A 25,007-nucleotide genomic window follows, 5' to 3' on the forward strand; every position below is an offset into this window, starting at 1 on the left:
GTACTTTTTTGAGTGTTATTTTTTTTTAAACTCTAAAATGGCGGGATGTAGCCCAGTGCTAAAGCGCTCATTTGATGAGGTTTGGGATTGATCTGCATCGTTAGGACCCATTGGGCTATTTCTTGTTCCAGCCAGTGCACTGTGACTGGTAGGCCTATATCAAAGGCTGTGGTATGTACTATCCTGTGCTAGATCGACATCCAATAGCTGATAATTAAAGGCATATTGTCACAGATGGTTGACCTATTTAATATTCCAACAGTGTCACCTGAGAATCTATTAATGATTTGTTCCTAAAAATACTTTATTCAACCATAACCACATAACCACCATATTCCACTTATTAATATTTTGGAATTTTTTTTTTAGTGCATTGTGGAAACTATAATTTATAAAACTAAAATTGCCGAGAGGGTTGACATGGATATCCATCAATCATAGTTCAGTTTGGATAATAAAATATCAAGGTCTTTTATCACAAGTAAATGTAATTTCCATTTAATTTAATTTATTCATTTTGAGAGAAATGGTCTTTAAATCGGTGATAATATGCCTGTAATAAATTGCTCTAGTGGTGGTGTAAAACATTTTTTTGTCTAAATATATGAAGATTTTGTCCTCCAAAGACCGTGTGTCCAATTTGAATGAATGAATGTTCAACGACACCCCAGCACGAAAAATACATCGGCTATTGGGTGTCAAACTATGGTAATGCAAATAAATAAAGTGATGATCAACATCAATATAAAAATTCAAGACTTAAACAAAAACAGTGTAAAGAACTGTACAAAAACACAAATATCACAGAATTTTACGGATACTGAATCTTACTCAAAACTTCAATTTTGTGCTGTATTGGCCATTCTCAAAGAGAATGTTACACCCCTGCACCACGGTGAGGTTACAGCACACGCAGGGGTGTCCATTTATAAAATATTTGACACAAATGGTCTTAATAAATCTAGTGTTCTAGTGGTAAACAAAGCAATGTATTCTTTGACCGACGAGAATTCTCTCAAGTGATTCTTGCAATCTTGGCAGTTCAAATGCTGGTGGAGAAAACTGGAGTTCTATCTTTTGCTTATGCCAAATGTATTGGGACGGAACACCAATACTGAAAAGTTGTCTTGCTGACACGTTCATATTTTGAATAAAATGGAAAAATGCTCAATTTACCAAAACAAATCCATTGTTTTTGTTACCCTTTCCCCAGATGGGCTATAGCTTAGTGATATAATGCTCAAAAGGATGAATTATTCTGTGTTTGTCCCTGAAGTGGAAAATAAAGATTGGCAAGTTTACTCTTTTTTTCACCAAATGTTGAAATAGCTATATTTTGGATACCAAATAACTCAATGTTTTATTGTCCTATAAGGGCCATTTTCCACGTATGCAGTTTTTGGTTATCCAGATGCTCAGTGCAGTTCTAAGTTGCCCAACTGCACTTATTCTGCATCAAAAACCATACACAAAAAATGGACCTATTGCACATTTATTTCATGATAAACCATTCTTCTTCTGCGATCCCAAAGCTATTCTCAGACTTCCAGTCCTGTTCCCGACGCCATATAACCATAAATAAAATGAGTGTATTGTTAAATGAACCATTTCCTTCCATCCAGTGCTGTTCTCACCAGGAAGTCTGCTGTCCATCGAAGAGACGTCGCCGGTCCCCAAATTAATTTTCCCACATATGTAATAATCAATATTATGACAAGACTATGTGTTGAATTGTCCTATCACAAGAACAATATCAGGTGATCTTTAAAAAATGGAATATACAACACAAAAAATAAAAGAAACTGCAATGCTTAGAAGAATTAGTGCTCATTTATTCAAACAAGTTGATAAGTATTTTTACACCTGACTGGAGCACAAACAATTCTACAACTACATAATACAGGTGATGTGATTCTGTTAAACCCCATCTGAAGCCATCCACAGCAGATGGCCACGGGAAAGGCATCTCTTAATAACTCCACCCCCCCTTCATACAGGTGATGTGATACTGTTACAGCCCCACGTAAAACCATCCACAGCAGATGGCCACGTGGAAGGCATCTCTTGACCACTCCCACCCATATAGGTGATATGATACTGTTACAGCACCAACTGAAGCCATCCACAGCAGATGGCCATGGGAAAGGCATCTCTTGACCACTCCCACCCATATAGGTGATATGATACTGTTACAGCCCCAACTGAAGCCATCCACAGCAGATGGCCATGGGAAAGGCATCTCTTAACAACTCCCCCCCCCCCCCCCCCCCCCGACTGAAAATCCCTTAATAGGCGATATCACTGATACTCGCCCTTTCCCAGAGATAATGTAAATCTACCTCGCCTCATCTGAAATCTTACGTAGTAAATAGTTAACGTTAAACCATCACTGAGAATGTCTGCACCGTTTATACTAAGTGTAAAAATTAACACTTGCCCCTGATGAATAGAACTTGCTGGGGACCAGTATAATTTAAATGAGTTCCTATTTTCTAATGTTAATTTAATTTTTCTCTTAAAATTTTATATTTAGGGATGACAGACCCATAAACCAAGTGACCCCCCCCCCCCCCAATCCTATTGTTTTTTCGTGATGATTTACAAATATTGCATATACATTAGTTACAATAATAACAAGAGTCAAATTCTATAGGCTTCTAGCTTCAAGGCCAGTCCAAATACTAGTATTTCAAAATTTGTACCCCTTAAGCAGCGTTCTCATTATGTGATTACAAAATTCGGAAAGTATTAGACTAAAGATTAAGGTGTTCTCAAAGTACGATTTGATGACGTGCAACTAATCGCATAATGTAGTCTGATCTAAGACAGGGCGTAGGTGTACACCAATCACTTCAGGTGCTGTGGTGAGATGCAAGGTGACACGGACCTCTAAAGTACGATTTGATGATGTGCAACTAATCGCATAATGTAGTCTGATCTAAGACAGGGCGTAGGTGTACACCAATCACTTCAGGTGCTGTGGTGAGATGCAAGGTGACACGGACCTCTAAAGTACGATTTGATGACGTGCAACTAATCGCATAATGTAGTCTGATCTAAGACAGGGCGTAGGTGTACACCAATCACTTCAGGTGCTGTGGTGAGATGCAAGGTGACACGGACCTCTAAAGTACGATTTGATGACGTGCAACTAATCGCATAATGTAGTCTGATCTAAGACAGGGCGTAGATGTACACCAATCACTTCAGGTGCTGTGGTGAGATGCAAGGTGACACGGACCTCTAAATGTGATTAACAAAACAAAAACATTTCACCAGCATCTTCTCCACAACATACAGAGTAATCAAATGTACTAACTTAACAACAGGAAAATAAATACAACAGCAAATGCAACCAAAAGCAAAACAAAATAAAATATTTTAAAATATATAAATATGTTTTTCTGGGTTTTGTTTTTTTAAATATTTACAGATAAATGTCTTAGCTACTAATGATATAACACAGTCTGATTAAAAGTATGAATTGATTAAACAATTCGAGCAAATAGCTTGAAAAATTGGGGCTTCCTTTGCCACATAGTTTTTCTACACTAATAAAGTATTCTTTGAAATGTTAGGGACCATTCAACAATTACATAAAGCTCGTTGAGTATTGTGCCCTTATAAAACATTATTGGGGAGGGAGATTGATGTTTGGCAAGAGTTAATAATAATATCATATGCAAATGGTCATGGTTATTTTGTTCATTAACATGATTTTTTTAATCTAGTATTTATTTCCAAAGAAATCCAAATGGAAATACAAACAATAAAATAATGTTTGTCAAATTACATTAGTGGTAGTGTTAGTGTTGACAAGTGTTAAAAGAAAGTTAGATGGGTGGAGGTTTTTAAAAAATGCCTGAGTTTTCAGACCAAAATTCACAAAAGCAGTTGAAAATTTTAATTATAAATTTATATTAAAAAAATAATTATTGGGTATTTATTTAGTTGTTACTGTACCAAATTTCCTCGGGAAAGTATTTTGTTATTGTATGTATAAAATTTCTACAGCAAAGAGATTTGAATTTCATTTTGCATTATGTAATTGTTCAATGGTCCCACAGTTAATGAGAGTTTATTACTGACAACTTCACACGGGTCTGCCGTAACTGTTAAACACAATAGCCAATACTTTCAAAATTATTAAATATTATTTACACATTTAAAAGTTTTATTAACTAAAAATCAATTAATTCATTTAATATGTACAAAGTATTTACATTTGATAAATAACTACACACATACACTCAAACCACTTGATGCATGATTATTGGTAAAAATTTCAGTTTTGGCATGTTAAATCATCCAGTCTTGTTGCGCCTTACTGTGTTTGCACACCGAACCAAACAAAACCATAACAATATTTACATGTCAACAACTTAATGCTTTGATCTTCATCTAACACATAATTACAATGTACACAAAACATTTAAATGTGATAATTTGATAAATTATGCAGTATAAACAGCCTTACGTAACCTATTCAAACAGTTGCAGGAATTTACAGGTGTACCAACTGAAAAGTAGATAAATTTCATTAGTGTGTCCTTTCAGCTTTATCTAAATTTAATTTTAATCTGAAACTTTTCAAACATCATATGTGTTTCACTGAGAGTTAGAAAGATTTTATTGGTGTATTTACTCTATATACATGGTTATTATTAGCCAAGACATCGAATTACTCAAGAATGTTCTTTTTGTCAGTTTTTAGATGTGCCGTGCTAGCAGCAAATATAAACGGCTATAACCTGCTAAGATATCAATAAAGTCAAAAGACTAACTTCGAGTTAAATATGTCTTTTTATATATATTTTATGTATGTACAGGATATAAAAGCAGCATTAAAAATAGACTTTGTGTTATATAAAATTTCATAATAAATGTTTGGAAACTTGTTCCGTTGAAAGCTCATCTATATACACCAGTAAAAGTCGCGTCTCAAGAGGCACATGATTTAACGGTGGTGAAGTAAGACTCCAGCCTTGCTCTAATTTTCTAACTTGTCTCACATTCGGCCATCACACAGTTTCAGTCACTTGCAAATGAGTCTTTGTACAACTAATATATCCATTTGTAACCAAGTCTTTGTACAATTAATATACATCTGTCCGTTACTCTTTATAACTGATATCTGTAACTTGAGAGTCTTTGTACAATTAATATATTCTCATCTGTCCATTACTCTTAGACAATTAATATTTGTAACTCGAGTCTTTGTACAACAATTAATATATTCATCTGTAGTTACTCTGTACAATTAGCATTCATCTGCGACTGAATCTCTGTACAAGTTTCTATTCCTGTTGAAGACATGTGCGTGTCTGAACCCAGGCACACACGGATATGTAGTGTGTTATCACGTTTATCACACCAGCCTGTATGGAATGACTCCGTATTAACTGCGATGTGTTGAGATGATTGTATTCGAGGCGTAAGGTCATGAGGTCGTCATCACTTCCCGGTCTCGTTGAGGTCACCGTATTTGTCGAGCACGCCACACACGTAGCTGGCCATGTCAATAACCTGCTCCTCGCCACGCTTCACAAATGCGTATTGCATCAACTCCATGTAGTTGGGACGTTCCTTGTACTCTTTCTTCAGGCTGATGGAAAAAAACAAACAAACATAGCTAAGTAACAGTGGTACGAAACATAAAATGTACAGTACTACAGTAAACAGTATTTCATGACACCTGGGAACTAAATTCTCTCCACACAATTGATGAAATCTAAAAACTAGAGTCTTTAATCAAAATGAAAGTGTTGACTGATTTTGTATTCCTGCTACCAAGAAGGGAGGATATTCAGAACATTTTGTATACATTTTCCGGATGCCTATTTTGTTAGTTGCTGAATAAAATCAATATTTGATTTATGAAATACTGCAAGTCATCAGGGAAGAAGAACTAACCACAAACATTGACAGATGCCAATCATCAGCTAGTGGCAGCAAAAAAAAATGCCAAAATCAAAACAAACCGATTTAGAAAACATTCCTCTCCATTCATCATTCTTACCTTCATGAGATAAAGGGAGTTCACCATTCTGACCTTCATGAGATAAAGGGAGTTCACCATTCTGACCTTCATGAGATAAAGGGAGTTCACCATTCTTACCTTCATGAGATAAAGGGAGTTCACCATTCTGACCTTCATGAGATAAAGGGAGTTCACCATTCTGACCTTCATGAGATAAAGGGAGTTCATCATTCTTACCTTCATGAGATAAAGGGAGTTCACCATTCTGACCTTCATGAGATAAAGGGAGTTCACCATTCTGACCTTCATGAGATAAAGGGAGTTCACCATTCTGACCTTCATGAGATAAAGGGAGTTCACCATTCTGACCTTCATGAGATAAAGGGAGTTCACCATTCTGACCTTCATGAGATAAAGGGAGTTCACCATTCTTACCTTCATGAGATAAAGGGAGTTCATCATTCTGACCTTCATGAGATAAAGGGAGTTCACCATTCTGACCTTCATGAGATAAAGGGAGTTCATCATTCTTACCTTCATGAGATAAAGGGAGTTCATCATTCTGACCTTCATGAGATAAAGGGAGTTCACCATTCTTACCTTCATGAGATAAAGGGAGTTCATCATTCTGACCTTCATGAGATAAAGGGAGTTCACCATTCTGACCTTCATGAGATAAAGGGAGTTCACCATTCTTACCTTCATGAGACAAAGGGAGTTCACCATTCTGACCTTCATGAGATAAAGGGAGTTCACCATTCTTACCTTCATGAGACAAAGGGAGTTCACCATTCTGAATTTCACATGATAAATTTCACCATGGTTAACTTTAGAGAAAAAAAAGTTACACATTCTTACCTTCATGTGATAAAGAGTTGAAACATTCTGACCTTCATTCAATAAAAGAGTTACACATAATGACCATTTGGAGTTCACATAAAAGAGTTCATCATCTTGACCTTCAGACGACAAAGAATACACCATTTCTACCTTCAAAGGAAAAAGAGTTCTAATCTACATCATTATCAGTATATCGTCTACTTGTTGAAGAGTAAACTGTTTTATTGTTTGTTTCTTTACAAGAGGATTCCGTCTGCTTACCAGTTGACAATGAAGTACTCAAACTCCTGGCTAAACCTGTTGGGGGGTAGCTGTGGAGGGGGTTCCATTACGACCTGTTTTATCTGGTCAAACGGTGTTTTCCAGCTGGAGAACGGGAACACTCCTGTTGCCAACTCAATCTGAAAACAAGCAAATTGGAATCAATGTAGAGAAGGATCAGCATAACTACACCATATGATAACAAGCTAACTGAATCAATGGAGGATCAGCACACTCAAACCATATTTAAATTAACTCGAGCAGTGCACATATTTGCAGGGCCTCCGATTTTACGAAAACAATTCCTTCCAGTACCGTGTCGGTAAAATCACAGAAGCAAAATTATTTTCACCATGATTATTATATCGAGTATGACTATTCATTGAAAATAATATATATATAATTATTTTTGAAAAAAAACAGTTTCCGATGGGTTCCAATGATCACAAGGCACGGAACCAAAAACGTGTTTCCCATGAAATCCTGTGACCTGTATTTGGGCTGAAAAATGTAAGTGCTACAAGGATACACTATTTACAGAGTGAGCCCAACTCAACAGAGCAAGCCTACTTCATGCCACTGATAGAATAACAAGAATATTTCATGTTGCAAACTCTTTGAATTACCGTCACTGGTTTAAATAATTTTATTACAAATATTGCACAAGGTTTTCTTGTACAAGAGCTAATTTTGACAGATCTATAACAATAGTTTATGCCCAATGTTCACAGAGAATGTTTGGATCGATTCTGGATTTTGTGATATGAATAAAACTTCAAAATGGTATAACAAGGAAAAACTACAATTTTCAGTGTTTTTCTATTTTCATTGTCATTTCAAACACTACAGAAATGTCTTTTCCCCCCAAAAACCCACATATTACCATCAGTCAAAATTAATTTTAGGATAGTGTTGGTTTTGAATGCAAGATTACTATTTCAGTTAGTGATTCCGATCTGATTTTGGCGAGTGCAAAGGCTCCTGATCTTACTACGGTAATTAATAAGCTCAACACATCAAATCTAATGTCATAAACTCTATTACTTACCATAATAATTCCTAAACTCCACACATCAGATCTATTGTCGTAACCTTGACCTTAAACAGAGACCTCTATTACTTACCATAGTAATTCCTAAACTCCACACATCAGATCTATTGTCGTAACCTTGACCTTAAACAGAGACCTCTATTACTTACCATAGTAATTCCTAAACTCCACACATCAGATCTATTGTCGTAACCTTGACCTTAAACAGAGACCTCTATTACTTACCATAGTAATTCCTAAACTCCACACATCAGATCTATTGTCGTAACCTTGACCTTAAACAGAGACCTCTATTACTTACCATAGTAATTCCTAAACTCCACACATCAGATCTATTGTCGTAACCTTGACCTTAAACAGAGACCTCTATTACTTACCATAGTAATTCCTAAACTCCACACATCAGATCTAATGTCGTAGCCTTGACCTTGAACAGAAGGATCAGGGTTGATTCTCTCAGGCTGAAAACAAACATGAACATTAACAAACTGGTTTGTGAACATGACATACCATAAATTTAAACATATATGTTTTTTTAATTAAAATGAGCACAATGTATTTCATCGAAATACATACACATAACTAAATAAACTTATTCTACCTCCAAAACATACCTAGAATATTGTATTAAACATATATGAGGGATGAAATAAAGATTACATTAGACTGCAATACATTGTTGTATAAAATAATTAAGAATCTTATAAACGGACAAAAATGTCACATTTACTGAAACCATTGATTAACTCGGTATAGAAAGTTTGTAGTCTGGAAGATACAGGCTATCATTTTTATACATACAGGATAGAAAAAGAGGAATTTATTTAACAAAACCTTAGCACATGTTAAGCTACGGCTATTTGATGTCTAACATATGGTTTTTTCAACACTTAGTTTAGATAGTGAGACAGAGGAAAAGAAATGAATATTTGTTTAATAACACCTCAGCACATTTTAAAATGCTGCTCCATATCAATCAACATATTATTTAATATGATTAGAAAATTATAACAAAAATTATAACAAAATTATATACCGGTATATTTTCCATTTAAAAATATTCCCCTGAAAAACAGAACCAGCTGAATTCGTTTCGGGAATTTCCGTAAGATTTGATCCGTGATGTCACGAAGGGAACTCCTTTTGATAGTCGGCGCCATTGTTCATCGCTTCTTGTGTGTTTATTATGGTTAAACGGTGTGTTGTTGGTGGCTGTAGCAATACGAAAGCCGATAAATTTAGCCTTCACGCATTTCCTAGTAATGTTGCTGTGAGAAAGCTGTGTGTGAATTTGATTAAACCAACGTGGAAAGACTAGACAGGAACAAAATGCCGGAGACCATTGCGACAGCACACGCTTTAGTTTCGATTCGTCCGAACTGGCTTGTCGGCTTAAGCGAGATATGGGAATACCATGTGTTATGGCTTTTAAAAAAAGATGCCGTACCAACAATTTTTCTGCGGCACAAAACAAATGACAACAAGCCGACGCCATCCACTTCGAAACGACCTTGGGGTGCATATCGTCAATGTCCCAAACTGCGTTATGCTTCCAACTCCGGCCAGTTTGTTTTCTCATGCACGGTTCGTGCAATCAACCAGATCAGATTTGTTGTCGTTTGCATCTGGTTCATTTGTGAGGTTTTTCTTTACAGTTCGAGAACATTTTCATTAACAATAAAGTTCAGACAAGTAGTATCTAAGTTAATGTTTGTTTTGGGGGGGGTTTTGTAAATAAAAAATAAATAAATACATTTTTAAAAATGCTATTTTTGTATGCAACTTAGAAAACAATCGGCTCAGAAATAAATAACTTGTAAATTCCATAGTATGAGACAGACTATAAATACATTAAATTCATTTTACTATACCTTCCCACAGAGAACACCTTTTTTCATACTATGAAATGTACTATAAGTTATTTATTTCTGAGCCGACTGTTTTCACAACTGCACACAAAAAATAGTATTTTATTTGTTATTTCCAAAACACTTTTACTTTTTTTTCCTTTCTTTTTTACGTCAAATCAAACTGAAATTATTCACAAAAAACCCATCTTTATAGAGGGATGGGACGGAATAAAAGTTGTTTTTGGTTATTTCTTAAAATTACCGATATCGGGTCCACTTGACTCGTAGAATTCATCGTCTTTTCTACATCACAAGTATTAGAACATACAGTGTAGCAAAATAATTCGCATGAAAAGCTAAAGAACAAAACAAGAATAAAAGTTGTAAATTAGTGGTAAGCTGTCCCCACGACCATTTTTATCGTCATCTGTCAGGCCGGTGGTTCTTCGGAAGATGTTCCAGGTTCAAACTGATACGGCATTATTTGTTGTGTTGCAGAAATATTAGTCCAGTCGTCATCACTACACTATTCATCATCGAAAGAAGAATCGCATGATAATTGAGCTTGACAGTCGCTATCGGTCCCACTTTCGCTTGCGCTGGAAGTCATCTTGTGGTAGGTTTCTGTGAAGTGAGTTCCCTTCATGACGTCATAGCTATTTACAGGCAAATGTTTTTACTGAGAATTTTACTCGGTCGTTTTCTGCAGTGTTTTACGGGAGTGATGTTTTAATACTTTTATGGGGCATTTTTGTAATTATTGATTTACATATCGGTGTAAAATATTATTACAATGAATTAAGAAGGCATTTAATTGTGGAATTTGAAATTTTAGTGTATGGTCTGGAAAAGCACATATGGTCTAGATAGTGAGTGAGTGAGAGAGAGAGTGAGAGACAGAGAGAGAGAGAGAGAGAGAGAGAGAGAGAGAGAGAGAGAGAGAGAGAGAGAGAGAGAGAGAGAGACAGAGACAGAGACACACACAAAAGCACAAACACACACACAGAGACAGAGACAGAGAGAGAGAGAGAGAGAGAGAGAGAGAGAGAGAGAGGGAGTGCGAGAGAGTGCGAGAGAGAGTGCGAGAGAGAGTGCGAGAGAGAGAGAGAGAGAGAGAGAGAGAGAGAGAGAGAGAGAGAGAGAGTGAATAGAGAGGGAGGGAGGGAGGGATTTGGGGAAGGGAGGAATATTTGTTTCATGACACCTCAGGACATATTAAATTACAGCTAGTTGGTGTCTATGCTAAGGTTATTTCGACATTTTCTGGATAATGAGAGAGAGTGAAAGGAATATTTGTTTCATGACACCTCATTATTAAATATTAAACTACAGCTATTTTGTGTCTCACTTGTGGTTATTTTGACACTTGGCTAAGAGAAAGGGTGAAACCTGCTGCTTCCATATAAGCTACATATACATGCACTTTCTTATGGTCTATAATGTAATAACCTTGGGGGCACTGAAAAGGATTGGGGAAAACCCCAGTCCACTGAGGGTGATCGATCCTATGACCCATTACACCTGAGGTGGTCACTCTACCACCCCCATTACTTATTTCTGACAAGTGAAAACAATGTAGAAGACTTGGATCATTTTTTTTGTTCATGCATACTTAACCTGACCTCAAAGAAATGGCATTTCCCCCTGAAACAACCCAGCTGCCAAAATGTCATTAGTCTGAGGTTAGGTTAAGTGGACAAGAAATGAGACCTGTTGAGAAAAAAGACTTACTCCCATGTACGGCTTGCACCCAGCCTCCTTTGTTCGAGCTATGGAATCGACCAGGTGGCCGCTGATGCCGAAGTCACAGATTTTCACTTCTCCCTGCCGATTGATGAGGATGTTTGATGGCTTCACGTCTCTGTGTATCACCTTCAACTCTGAGTGTAAATAGTGTAACGCCTGAACCACCTGCAGATAAAACAGTCAAGTCTATAACTATAAGTATGACTTTTAACTCAGTGTAGATAGTGTAATGCCTGAACCGCCTGCAGATAAAACAGTCAAGTCTATAACTATAAGTATGACTTTTAACTCAGTGTAGATAGTGTAACGCCTGAACCACCTGCAGATAAAACAGTCAAGTCTATAACTATAAGTATGACTTTTAACTCAGAGTGTAGATAGTTTAACGCCTGAACCACTTGCAGACAAAACAGTCAAGTCTATAACTATAACTTTTAACTCAGAGTGTAGATAGTGTAATGCCTGAACCACCTGCAGACAAAACAGTCATCTAGAAAACAAATCTTGGAGTGTAAATAGTGCAACGTCTGAACCACCTGCAGATAAAAAGAGTCAAGTCTATAAGTATGACCTTGAACTCGGAGTGTAGATAGTGTAACATTTGAACCACCTGCAGACAAAAAGAGTCAAGTCTATAAGTATGACCTTGAACTCAGGAGTGTAGATAGTGCAACGTCTGAACCACCTGCAGATAAAAAGAGTCAAGTCTATAAGTATGACCTTGAACTCGGAGTGTAGATAGTGTAACGTCTGAACCACCTGCAGACAAAAAGAGTCAAGTCTATAAGTATGACCTTGAACTCAGAGTGTAGATAGTGTAACATCTGAACCACCTGCAAACATCTGAACCACCTGCAGACAAAAAGGGTCAAGTCTATAAGTATGACCTTCAACTCAGGAGTGTAGATAGTGTAACATCTGAACCACCTGCAGACAAAAAGGGTCAAGTCTATAAGTATGACCTTCAACTCAGGAGTGTAGATAGTGCAACGTCTGAACCACCTGCAGACAAAAAGAGTCAAGTCTATAAGTATGACCTTGAACTCAGAGTGTAGATAGTGTAACATCTGAACCACCTGCAAACATCTGAACCACCTGCAGACAAAAAGGGTCAAGTCTATAAGTATGACCTTCAACTCAGGAGTGTAGATAGTGTAACATCTGAACCACCTGCAGACAAAAAGGGTCAAGTCTATAAGTATGACCTTCAACTCAGGAGTGTAGATAGTGTAACATCTGAACCACCTGCAGACAGAAAGAGTTAAGTCTATAAGTATGACCTTGAACTCGGGAGTGTAAATAGTGACAAAAGACTCAAGTCTATAACACAAATCTTACAACAGTACAAACGTACAACACATTGTCAAAAAAATATTTTTTCATTCTCCATGTAGCAGAAGGCGTTCTCAAAAATGAGTATGTATTGCAGACCTTGTGAACAAAACTTTAAGAGTATGCCGAGCTATTTAAGGTACATGTATTGCAGACCTTGTGAACAAACCTTTAAGAGTATGCCGAGCTATTTAAGGTACATGTATTGCCATACTGATACCATAAGGGGACCTGGAAATGACTCTCCTTGGACTGCTGGGGTACAAGAGTGATAGTTCCCCATAAATGGTCAGATCTGGTATTTGCTCTTTATTATATCTTGACCAATGCTTCTACAAATTGTGCATAAAAATATAGCATTTCTGTTATTTTGTTTTCCCTCAACAAAGAAGAGAATTCTTTCCCAAAGTCTTAGTATAAAACCAAACACCTATTTGCAACTTCCTTCTATTCCTTTAAAGTTAGTTAATAATACTTGTTTCACACATCTTCAATTAGTATCACTATAAAGTTAGTTAATAATACTTGTTTCACACATCTTTAATTAGTATCACTATAAAGTTAGTTAATAATACTTCTTTCACACATCTTCAATTAGTATCACTATAAAGTTAGTTAATAATATCACTATAAAGTTAGTTAATAATACTTGTTTCACACATCTTCAATTAGTATCACTATAAAGTTAGTTAATAATATCACTATAAAGTTAGTTAATAATACTTGTTTCACACATCTTCAATTAGTATCACTATAAAGTTAGTTAATAATACTTCTTTCACACATCTTCAATTAGTATCACTATAAAGTTAGTTAATAATACTTGTTTCACACATCTTCAATTAGTATCACTATAAAGTTAGTTAATAATACTTGTTTCACACATCTTCAATTAGTATCACTATAAAGTTAGTTAATAATATCACTATAAAGTTAGTTAATAATATCACTATAAAGTTAGTTAATAATACTTCTTTCACACATCTTCAATTAGTATCACTATAAAGTTAGTTAATAATACTTGTTTCACACATCTTCAATTAGTATCACTATAAAGTTAGTTAATAATACTTCTTTCACACATCTTCAATTAGTATCACTATAAAGTTAGTTAATAATACTTCTTTCACACATCTTCAATTAGTATCACTATAAAGTTAGTTAATAATACTTGTTTCACACATCTTCAATTAGTATCACTATAAAGTTAGTTAATAATATCACTATAAAGTTAGTTAATAATACTTGTTTCACATATCTTCAATTAGTATCACTATAAAGTTAGTTAATAATACTTGTTTCACACATCTTCAATTAGTATCACTATAAAGTTAGTTAATAATACTTGTTTCACACATCTTCAATTAGTATCACTATAAAGTTAGTTAATAATATCACTATAAAGTTAGTTAATAATATCACTCTTCATATCAAGTTAGTTAATAATACTTCTTTCACACATCTTCAATTAGTATCACTATAAAGTTAGTTAATAATACTTCTTTCACACATCTTCAATTAGTATCACTATAAAGTTAGTTAATAATACTTCTTTCACACATCTTCAATTAGTATCACTATAAAGTTAGTTAATAATACTTGTTTCACACATCTTCAATTAGTATCACTATAAAGTTAGTTAATAATACTTCTTTCACACATCTTCAATTAGTATCACTATAAAGTTAGTTAATAATACTTGTTTCACACATCTTCAATTAGTATCACTATTAAGTTAGTTAATAATACTTCTTTCACACATCTTCAATTAGTATCACTATAAAGTTAGTTAATAATATCACTATAAAGTTAGTTAATAATACTTGTTTCACACATCTTCAATTAGTATCACTATAAAGTTAGTTAATAATACTTCTTTCACACATCTTCAATTAGTATCACTATTAAGTTAGTTAATAATATCACTATAAAGTTAGTTAATAATACTTGTTTCACACATCTTTAATTAGTATCATTATAAAGCAAAAAGATATCATTAAACTTACAGAAAATGCTATTTTGGCTAGAACTTCCTCAGGTATCGTTTCGCCATTTGCATAAATCTTTTTATAGAATTTATCTAGTGATGTTTCCATCACCTCCATGCAGATCCAAACATCACCCTGCAACAATATACAAAAATGCATTATAGACATTACATATTATTGCAGCATTATATATTACTACAATACTGAAGTATTATGTATTACATATTACTGCAATATTATGTATTACATATTACTACCATATCATTTATTATATACTACTACCATATTATTTATTATATATTACAGCAGTACTAAACTGACGATCAAAAGAAAGTATACCAATTATTTTTATTATAAATAAACACAATACACGTTCATGGAAGGTTAGATAGGTTCCAGTATTGTTCGTTATAATGCAATCAATGACGAATAGTCGCACATTGCTGCGTTTAGGCGATGCCGCACGTGCAAAATGAGTTTATTCATCAAATTTATACTGCATGAGAAACATGATACTCTTGCACATAAGGGTGTAAAAAAGGGTGCCATTGCTTAGAAAATGCCTCAGTCAACAGTAAAACACTAGAGAACATGGCACGGCTAACTGCTGAAGAAAGAGAGAGAGCTATTGGTATGGTGCAGTTGGGTGCGAGTTATGCCCATGTGGCAACAATCCTGAATTGCACAAAATTGATGATCACCAGGTTGATACAGCATTACAGGGTGACTGGCAGGACTGCCAACAGACCATGAAGTGGAAGACCCCGTGTTACAACAGCCAACAATGACCGCCATCTCCGCATCTTACACTTACATAACAGATTCCTCACTATGACATCATCTGCAGCGACTGGCCTTGGACATGTCATCAGTCATCACACTGTACGTCATCGACGACGACAGCATGGTATCAGGGCCTATCGACCATTCAGAGGGATGACATTGACGAGGCAACATCGACTTCGACGTTTACGTTGGGCACGTCAGTTTCAACATTGGCAACATCGGAACTAGCAACGTGTACTCTTTTCTGAGAGCAGGTTCCAGGTATTCAGAGCTGATGGCAGGACTCGGATATACCGACGTGCAGGATAGAGAACAGCTCCGTGCTGTGTTCAGGAGACTGAACCGTTTGGTGGTGGATCTGTGATGGTTTGGGGCGGTATCTGTGGCCAACAGCGGACAGACCTTATTGTCACTGACGGAAATCTGTCCGACGTCGGGTCCATGCTTGCATACTTGCACGTGGTGGACATACACGCTATTGAAACATGTTCTTCGTGGTCAAATGTATTCACCTTCGTTATGAGTGGTCCTTTATGAAATCGCACATTTCACCCCTAGTGCTGTTGTGAACTGTGATATCATTTTATGGGTTTTATTGAGTATACTCGTGTTTATTTATCGCCAAATTATTATACTTTCAAAATATAACATCAACTTGTGTTTTGTGTTGTTTTTAATACTTTGAAAAAATAATTGGTATACTTTCTTTTGATCGTCAGTTTATATATTACATATTACTACTGTATTATTTATTATATATTACTACCATATTGTTTATTATATATTACAGCAGTATTATATATCACATATTACTACAGTATTATATATTACACATTACTGCAATATATATTAGGCCAGTATTTTTTAATTTTTAGGTTTACGAACAAGAACTTTTGTGCACAAAGGTAGGAGGGAAACCCCCCCCCATTTAGGGTGTATCAGTAGGGGTGATTTTTTTTCTCTCACTGTTACCTTATGAAATGCGCCACAATAGACTAGAATGGTAACTTTTTTTTTCTTTAGAGCTATTTGTGAAAGTCGGCGGCAAAAAAATAAAATAAATAACAGTGAAAAATACGACTTTATTTTATTTTATTTGAGCTAAATTTACGTTGGCGGGTTCGTAAACCGAATAATAAAAAAATACTGGCCTTACTGCAATATTTGTATTACATATTACTACAGTATTATATTTTACATGTTACTGCAGTATTATATATAGTTCATTACTGTAATATTTTGTTTTAGTTTATTACTCTATACTTGAAACAAAAGGTCCATAGATGTGTAGCCATGACAAGTAACATACCTCTCTAAAGAGAGCACCATAGAAATGCACGGTATACGGACATGAACCACTTCTCATGTTCACATCCAAATCCATCAACAACCGCTTTTCTTCAATATTGTTCACTGTTGCCATTATTCTCTGAAAACAAAAATATTTGAAGACATCTGTGTTAATAGGACACATTTGTGTTGTACTAAATATTTAAAATTAACACATTAAATTGCATTAAATGATAACATTTTAGAACTTTCTTAGTTGGTTGCATATAGTAGGGAAACTATATTTACTGTGAAATCGTTTATTTTTGTAGGCCAGAATGATCAAACGTTTGACATCCAATAGATGTTGATGATTAATTACAATCAATGTGCTCTAGTGGTGTCGTTAAACAAAATAAACTTTAACTAAAGACTATGAGCCAATGTACCAGAATTATCACACATTTGACATCCAACAGCTGTTGATGATTAATTATAATCAATGTGCTCTAGTGGTGTCGTTAAACAAAATAAACTTCAACTAAAGACTATGTGCCAGGGCCCATACTTCTGAAGTGATATTAGCGCTATGAAATCGTAAAACCATTGTAAGCTATGGCGTCAGTATGGAGTGAGCTGTGGTGACGTCACAACCTAGGATGCTTTTACAATTTCATAGCGCTAAGATCGTTTCGAAAATCTGTGGCCACATTTATTAAACATTTGACATCCAATAGCCATTGATAATTAATTATAATCAATATGTTCTAGTATATCATTAAAGAAAAGAAATTTCACGGAATATGGGAAATTACCCACCTTAACAGCGAGAATCGTGCCACTCTTGCGGTGTAACATTTTCTCGACGACGCCATATGCTCCTCTGCCGAGAACATGCATTGGTTGCAAGTCGGTGGCATCACATTCGACTGTCCTGTCTCCGATTTTCAACGTCGTCTTCGAGTCAAGGTCAGGATGCGGAGGTCTGATATTGCAACACAATCACAATGTAAGTCAACTACACTTTTGTTATTCGAGTCAAGGTCAGGTCGAGGAGGTCTGATATTGCAACACAATCACAATGTAAGTCAATTACACTTTTGTTATTCGAGTCAAGGTCAGGCCGAGGAGGTCTGATATTGCAAGACAATCACAATGTAAGTCAATTACACTTTTGTTATTCGAGTCAAGGTCAGGTCGAGGAGGTCTGATATTGCAACACAATCACAATGTAAGTCAATTACACTTTTGTTATTCGAGTCAAGGTCAGTCGAGGAGGTCTGATATTGCAAAACAATCACAATGTAAGTCAATTACACTTTTGTTATTCGAGTCAAGGTCAGGTCGAGGAGGTCTGATATTGCAACACAATCACAATGTAAGTCATCTACACTTTTCTTAAAGACACTGTCCTGAGTTTGCAGCTGTTGTAAGATACTTCGAGTAATAAAATCTTTTAACAACAAAAATTACATACTAAATATAATATCTTTTTTTTAGAATATCAGTGTTTGTGTATATACAATGTGTTTTTTATATTCCGGATGTTGTTGTTGTTGTTTTTTTAGTTGTTTTTTATCCCACTGCTCGTTTTTCTTTCTCTCCTTTGAATTCCATCTCATTCATCCCGATCTGACTACTCCTTCTATCGTTCAACTTCTGTCACCGTCCACTCCACATCCCAGTCCTTATCTCTCCAACCATGGCAGGTGCTTGTCTCTTGTGGCTATCTATGCCATACACCTGCCATTCCCCATCAGCTTTTAGCTGTGGGCTTAGTCTGACCACTTTGGGGAGTGTTCAGCAGTTACTTCTGGCATTGTTAAGAGGCACTTGAAACCACCTACTATACACCCCTACTACCAGCAGTCCTTAGTGTCGTGGGTCAGACCAGCTTGGATGCCAGGTGGGTGCAGAGAAATACACAGAGACTGGAGGAAATTAAGACAGGAAGGCATTGGTGTGGACAGCTCAGAAGACAGAGTTGGAGGAAATTGACTGAAAGGGACCAGACCCTCTGTAAACAGGAATTCCACGGCCCCTTTCTGAATATATGTATGGAAGAGAACCTCTCTAAACCGGATACCTCTTAATACCAGACTTTTTTCTTGATTCCTAGTGTGTCCGGTCTAGAGGAGTTTCACTGTACTAGGAAATGAAATAAATTCTGATCTAGTACAAACACTAAGACAATCAGAAACACATTTAACACACATACAGCCACTGATATTTTATTCACAAAAATGTATTTAAAATGTAATTTTAATTATAAAAAAAACATCTCTTTAAGTTGGCAACATTGTAATGTGGCAACAAACTCAGGACAGTTCCTTTTTTGAATAAGTTGCATAATGGTAAAATAAGAACACAATTACAAAAAAGAAAGAAAAAAGTGCCTCCTACTGTACAAAATGTATTTGACAAAACCCCCACAAAAACCCGTTTTATCATTTAAGAATTCCCCATTATTCATGTAATGTTTGAAACACTTTTTAATGTCTTAATAAATCATGAAAACCATGTTATAATTAATACTTAAACTTTAAATGTTTTAATATTTGTTAGCTGCATCATTTATTAATTAAAAGCTTGTTGCGATGTTACCAACATGTTTTCATGGAAACATTGTAACTACATGTAATACATATATATATATATATATATAAAATCACTTACTGGGGGCTAGGAGGGGCCTCATTAGGGATCTTTATTTTGATGCCAGCATTCTTCAGGCCCCTGCCTGTAAAGAAACAAATATAGTAGTTAAAAATTATATGAAACACTGTGTTACTAATACAGGCCTCAGCCTGTACACAAATCCCACAGAATCAAATGTCTGGTCTACCACAAACTTATTTGATGTTGTTGACAGTTACATTCATGTCCATCTCAATATATATTAAACATTTATTGTTTTAAAAATTAAACTTAAAACAAAATTCAACAAAACAAATCAGGGCAAGCTCTGAGTGAGCAGAAAACTTAGCCAAATCATCCATTTAAACTAACATAACAATTACAAAATAACAATTATTACATAAACTTTATTCGCCAAATTAAAATAAAATTCGCCATTTGTTTTTAAAATTCGCAATTATTTGGCGAGTGCCAGAGCTAGCCGTGCAAATTCAATTAAAATATTAATTTAATATTTTTTCCCACATGCAATGTGAAGGACTTCTAAAGTTCAGGGCTTGAACTTAACGAAGACACCGGCGACAATTACTGTTGTTGAGATGTAAACTGCTGAGGGCGAGTAGCATCTCTGATGGCACTTTTGTTCCATTGGATAAAAATTACTAGTCTGTAAAACTCCTCAATGACAGCAAAATGAATATATCTGGTGTACATTATCTGCCAGTATTTGACATTTGTACAATTAAAATATGTCTACTTGCAACAAAATAACCTTTTAGTCATATCTATTTGCTGTAAAAGTAACTTAAAAGAAATATAACCATAGGCAGGCTCAAAATTGCTGTTGGTGTGCAGTTTCACACACAGCAATCAACAATAATGCCTTGGGTGCCAAATTCTTACGTTCGAACCCTGAAAGGGGCAACTAAAAACCAAGTTTCACTGAGCTACGACTTATAATTTGTGAGACATGGAAATAAATGTGAACCTTTATTGCTTAGCTTAATGCAAACGTTGATGCCATCTCTGCCATCAGCACCAGAAAAGTATTATGTTTATCGAGACAATAAAAACCCAAACAGTGAACACATAACTACGATATGATATATCAATGATATATCACAGGTTGTCAGAGTGGCTTTAACAACATCATCAGATTTCCTCTATGTCAATTACTTCTATAAAATGTCAGAACTTTTAGCCTAACAGTTACTGTAACATTGCCTTCAGAACTAATCTATGTCAGTTACTGTAACAATGGACTAGTTACCCCTTAAGGCACCACGCCACAAATTGTCTGTCATTACTCAGGGTTGAAGCAGCTTAATATATAGTCTGGTTTAGGAACAAAAATAATACAAGTAGGTTGACCTCTGTAGTATTTAAGAACCCACTGGTTTTAAGTTACTTGCTATTTTAGTGTTAACCAATAATAACTGTGTAAATGGTATAATGACAAATACCGATTAACACAGACTTGGCTGATATTTGTCATATTAAACACCACTTGTGATAAATACACATATAACTTCATAGGATTTTGTAAACAGAATTGAGGTCAGGTGTGTATTTTAAACCCCCCCCCCCACCCCCACCCCCCCCCCCACTAAACTCTAGGCTTCACCAGTGGCACCAGAGCTTGCCTTGAAACAAATTGTGGGGAATTATATTAACTGCTCCCATAACAGATTATCAGTCGCCATTTACGATACATGTATCACTATTTTGATACCATATGCTTTAAAGTACTCTTCTTGAACTAGTCTCAAGGGATGATGGAGACAGACAGAGACAGACACACACACAGAGAGAGAGAGAGAGAGAGAGAGAGAGAGAGAGAGAGAGAGAGAGAGAGAGAGAGAGAGAGAGAGAGAGAGAGAGAGAGAGAGAGAGAGAGAGAGAGAGCGAGAGAGCCCTATAAAAGGTGAGGTCTGTGTCATCTCTTAGTTACAGGACCATAGGAATGGGGGGTGGGGGTGGGATGGGACAGGGAGGTTGTGCCCTGACATACACATATACCATTTCTATGGGACAAATTATTGCTCTATACAATTTTTTTTAAAAAAAGTCTTAATTTATAGGTATTTGGTACTTCCTTGTAATCTATGTCTAGACTACACCAGTGGAATATGCCACTTAACGTAGACAAAATGATATTATAAATTTATAACTGCCCTGTCAAAAAACCACAAAGTGTATTAAAAGTTCCACTTCCCTCTCATAAACATTTATATGACATGCGATGAATGAAAATAGCCAAGCTAAACTGAGAAGTGTGAGTCTATTTCTGTCTTCAGTGAGTTCGTTAATGCACAGTGTCACTTGATGGATGTAGAACTGCTACCTTGTAGTCTGACATTTCCACACGGATCCCCCTCCCCTGGGGCAGTCCAGCCACAGCGATCTGGGGCTTTCACCTTTCTTATGAAATTAGCCCATGTTTAAAAGCACTCCAGAGCAGTACAGAACTGACAGCCAGTGGGCGCCATACATCTAGGAGCAACACTCAAGAGAATCAGATTCATGTAATGGAATGGAGTGGAAATGTCTTCACATCATGAATAACACAAAGCCTGTTACCATTACATAATGGTCGTGATGGTGTGGACATGAAGGGCAGAACATTATTTGCTGTGACAAGAAGAGGCCGCGAGTGACAGGGTGGACATATAAGAATAAAAATGATAACAATAAGGTGTATGTGCTAGAGTGAATGTGAGGGGTTAAAATGATAGGCTGTATATTAATTTAACAGGCTGGATTAACAGAGTGGACATTGGGGGGGGGGGGGGGGATTATAGTCTGAATAAGGCTAATATGCCTATTAGCCAATCTCCAGACTGTTATATATATTTTTTTTAAATGGAAATGTATAGTTTAAGCCAAAATCATAGCTGCAACAGGCTGGATGTGATGGAGTGGACATGAGAGTCAAAATGATTGTAAAAGGTTGGATGTGGTGGAGTTGATCTGATGTGAGAGGAGAAAATGATGGACTCTATATAATGATGGGGGGGGGGGGGGGGGGGGGGGGGGGGAGGGAGGAGGAACGCATAGTCCTGTGGTAAGGCACTCACCTGATGCACAGTTGGTCCATGGACTGGTATATCAAAGGCTGTGGTATGTGCTATCCTACCAGTGGGATGGTGCAAATAAAAGAGCCCTTGCTACCAATGGAAAAATGTAGTGGGTTTCCTTTCTAAGACTATTTCGAAATTACCAAAATGTTTTACATCGATGATTAATACATTAATGTGTTCTAGTGGTGTCGTTAAACAAAAAACAAAAATATATGACAGACTGGACTAGAGGATAAATTATACTTATACATGATTGGTAAAGACTGTGATGGAAAGAAAAACTGACTATGTGATGGAGTAGATAGGGTGGGATGAAAATTATGACCTAGATGTCATGCCTTGGTATAAGGTGAACATGATCTTTGGATATGATAGGGTGAACATGATCTTTGGATGTGATAAGGTGAACGTGATATGGTGAACATGTCTGGATGTGATATGGTGAATGTGATATCTGGGTGCGATATGGTGAACATGTCTGGATGCGATATGGTGAACATGTCTGGATGTGATATGGTGAATGTGATGTCTGGGTGCGATATGGTGAACATGATGTCTGGATGTGATACAGTGAACGTGATGTTTGGATGAGATACAGTGAATGTGATGTTTTGATGCGATACGATAAACATGACATTTGGATGTGATAATGTGAATGTGATGTCTAGATGTGATAATGTGAACGTGATGTCTGGATGTGATAATGTGAACGTGATGTCTGGATGTGATAATGTGAACATGTCTGGATGTGATACAGTGAACATGATTTCTGGATGTGATAATGTGAACATGTCTGGATGTCATAATGTGAACGTGATGTCTGGATGTGATACAGTGAACATGATGTCTGGATGTCATAATGTGAACGTGATGTCTGGATGTGATACAGTGAACATGTTTGGATGTGACATGCTGAACGTGATGTCTGGGTATGACAAATGTAAAGGAATATGGTAATCATTGCTCAGTCTCTAGGAAGGTAAAGGAATGTTTGTTTAATGACACAGCAGGTACATACACTGTGGCTATTAATTGTGGTGTCTAACATATGGCTATGTGACCATATGGCCGAGAAACAGAAAGAAAATAGGCTGCTACCAAACTGGCTTCTCCTACCAGAAAAGCAACAAGGCTCTTTCATATGCACTTTCCAATACAGGACAGTACATACCATGGCCTTCAATATACCAGTTGTGGGGCACTGATTGGACAAGTACTCAACCCCTTGCCCAACCTCACAGAGAATAGCTATTTTCATACTATGGAATTTACAAGTTATTTATTTCTATGCAGATTGTTTTCTTAATTGCACAATTATTTTTTATTTTTTTGTTATTTCCAAAACACTTTTAACTTTTCTTCTTACCTCAAACTAAACTGAAATTATTTACAAAAAACATTTTTGTAGGAGGATGTGACAGATTATAGATGTTTAAACTTGCTAATATGGAATGATACGTAGCCAATATGGAATGATACGTAGCCAATATGGAATGATACGCAGCCAATATGGAATGATACGCAGCCAATATGGAATGATACGCAGCCAGTGGTAAAGTGCTTGCCTGATATGCAGTTAGTCTAGAATTGATCACGATTGGGCTATTTCTCCATCCAGCCAAAGGCCATGGTGTATGCCATCCTGTCTGTGGGATCGTGCATATAAAAGATATCTTGCTACTAATGGAAAAATGTAGCCGGTTTCTTCTCAAAGACTATATGTCAGAATTACCAAATGTTTGACATCCAAAGCTGATATTAATAAATCAATGTTCTCTAGTGGTGTCATTAAATAAAACAAACTTTATTCTTGCATTAGTGTTGAGTGTGTCATTAAATCAAACAAACTTTATTCTTGCTAATGTGTTGAGTGTGTCATTAAATAAAACAAACTTTATTCTTGCTAATGTGTTGAGTGTGTCATTAAATCAAACAAACTTTATTCTTGCTAATGTGTTGAGTGTGTCATTAAATCAAACAAACTTTATTCTTGCTAATGTGTTGAGTGTGTCATTAAAGAAAACAAACTTTATTCTTGCTAATGTGTTGAGTGTGTCATTAAATAAAACAAACTTTATTCTTGCTAATGTGTTGAGTGTGTCATTAAATCAAACATTTCCTTATTCTTGCTAATGTGTTGAGTGTGTCATTAAATCAAACATTTCCTTATTCTTGCTAATGTGTTGA

The 25,007-nt window shown here is 36.0% G+C and overlaps 1 protein-coding gene across 2 annotated transcripts in view; it reads right to left on the minus strand.

Annotated features, from left to right (window-relative positions):
* Positions 1–1,811: 1,811 nt before the first annotated feature.
* Positions 1,812–25,007, minus strand: part of LOC121378396 (dual specificity mitogen-activated protein kinase kinase 6-like) — a 45,647-nt gene continuing 22,451 nt past the window's right edge. For both annotated transcript variants that reach the window (XM_041506546.1, XM_041506545.1), the window contains exons 2-9: positions 19,780–19,843; positions 17,923–18,088; positions 17,144–17,263; positions 15,067–15,183; positions 11,714–11,893; positions 8,510–8,593; positions 7,082–7,221; positions 1,812–5,605 (exon numbers count right to left, since the gene is read on the minus strand). In XM_041506546.1, coding sequence (XP_041362480.1) covers positions 5,455–5,605; positions 7,082–7,221; positions 8,510–8,593; positions 11,714–11,893; positions 15,067–15,183; positions 17,144–17,263; positions 17,923–18,088; positions 19,780–19,843 — 1,022 coding nt within the window. In that variant the 3' untranslated portion in view covers positions 1,812–5,454. The remainder of the gene's footprint in view (positions 5,606–7,081; positions 7,222–8,509; positions 8,594–11,713; positions 11,894–15,066; positions 15,184–17,143; positions 17,264–17,922; positions 18,089–19,779; positions 19,844–25,007) is intronic.

Source organism: Gigantopelta aegis, chromosome 8 (assembly GCF_016097555.1).
Source record: "Gigantopelta aegis isolate Gae_Host chromosome 8, Gae_host_genome, whole genome shotgun sequence".
Lineage (NCBI taxonomy): Eukaryota > Metazoa > Mollusca > Gastropoda > Neomphalida > Peltospiridae > Gigantopelta > Gigantopelta aegis.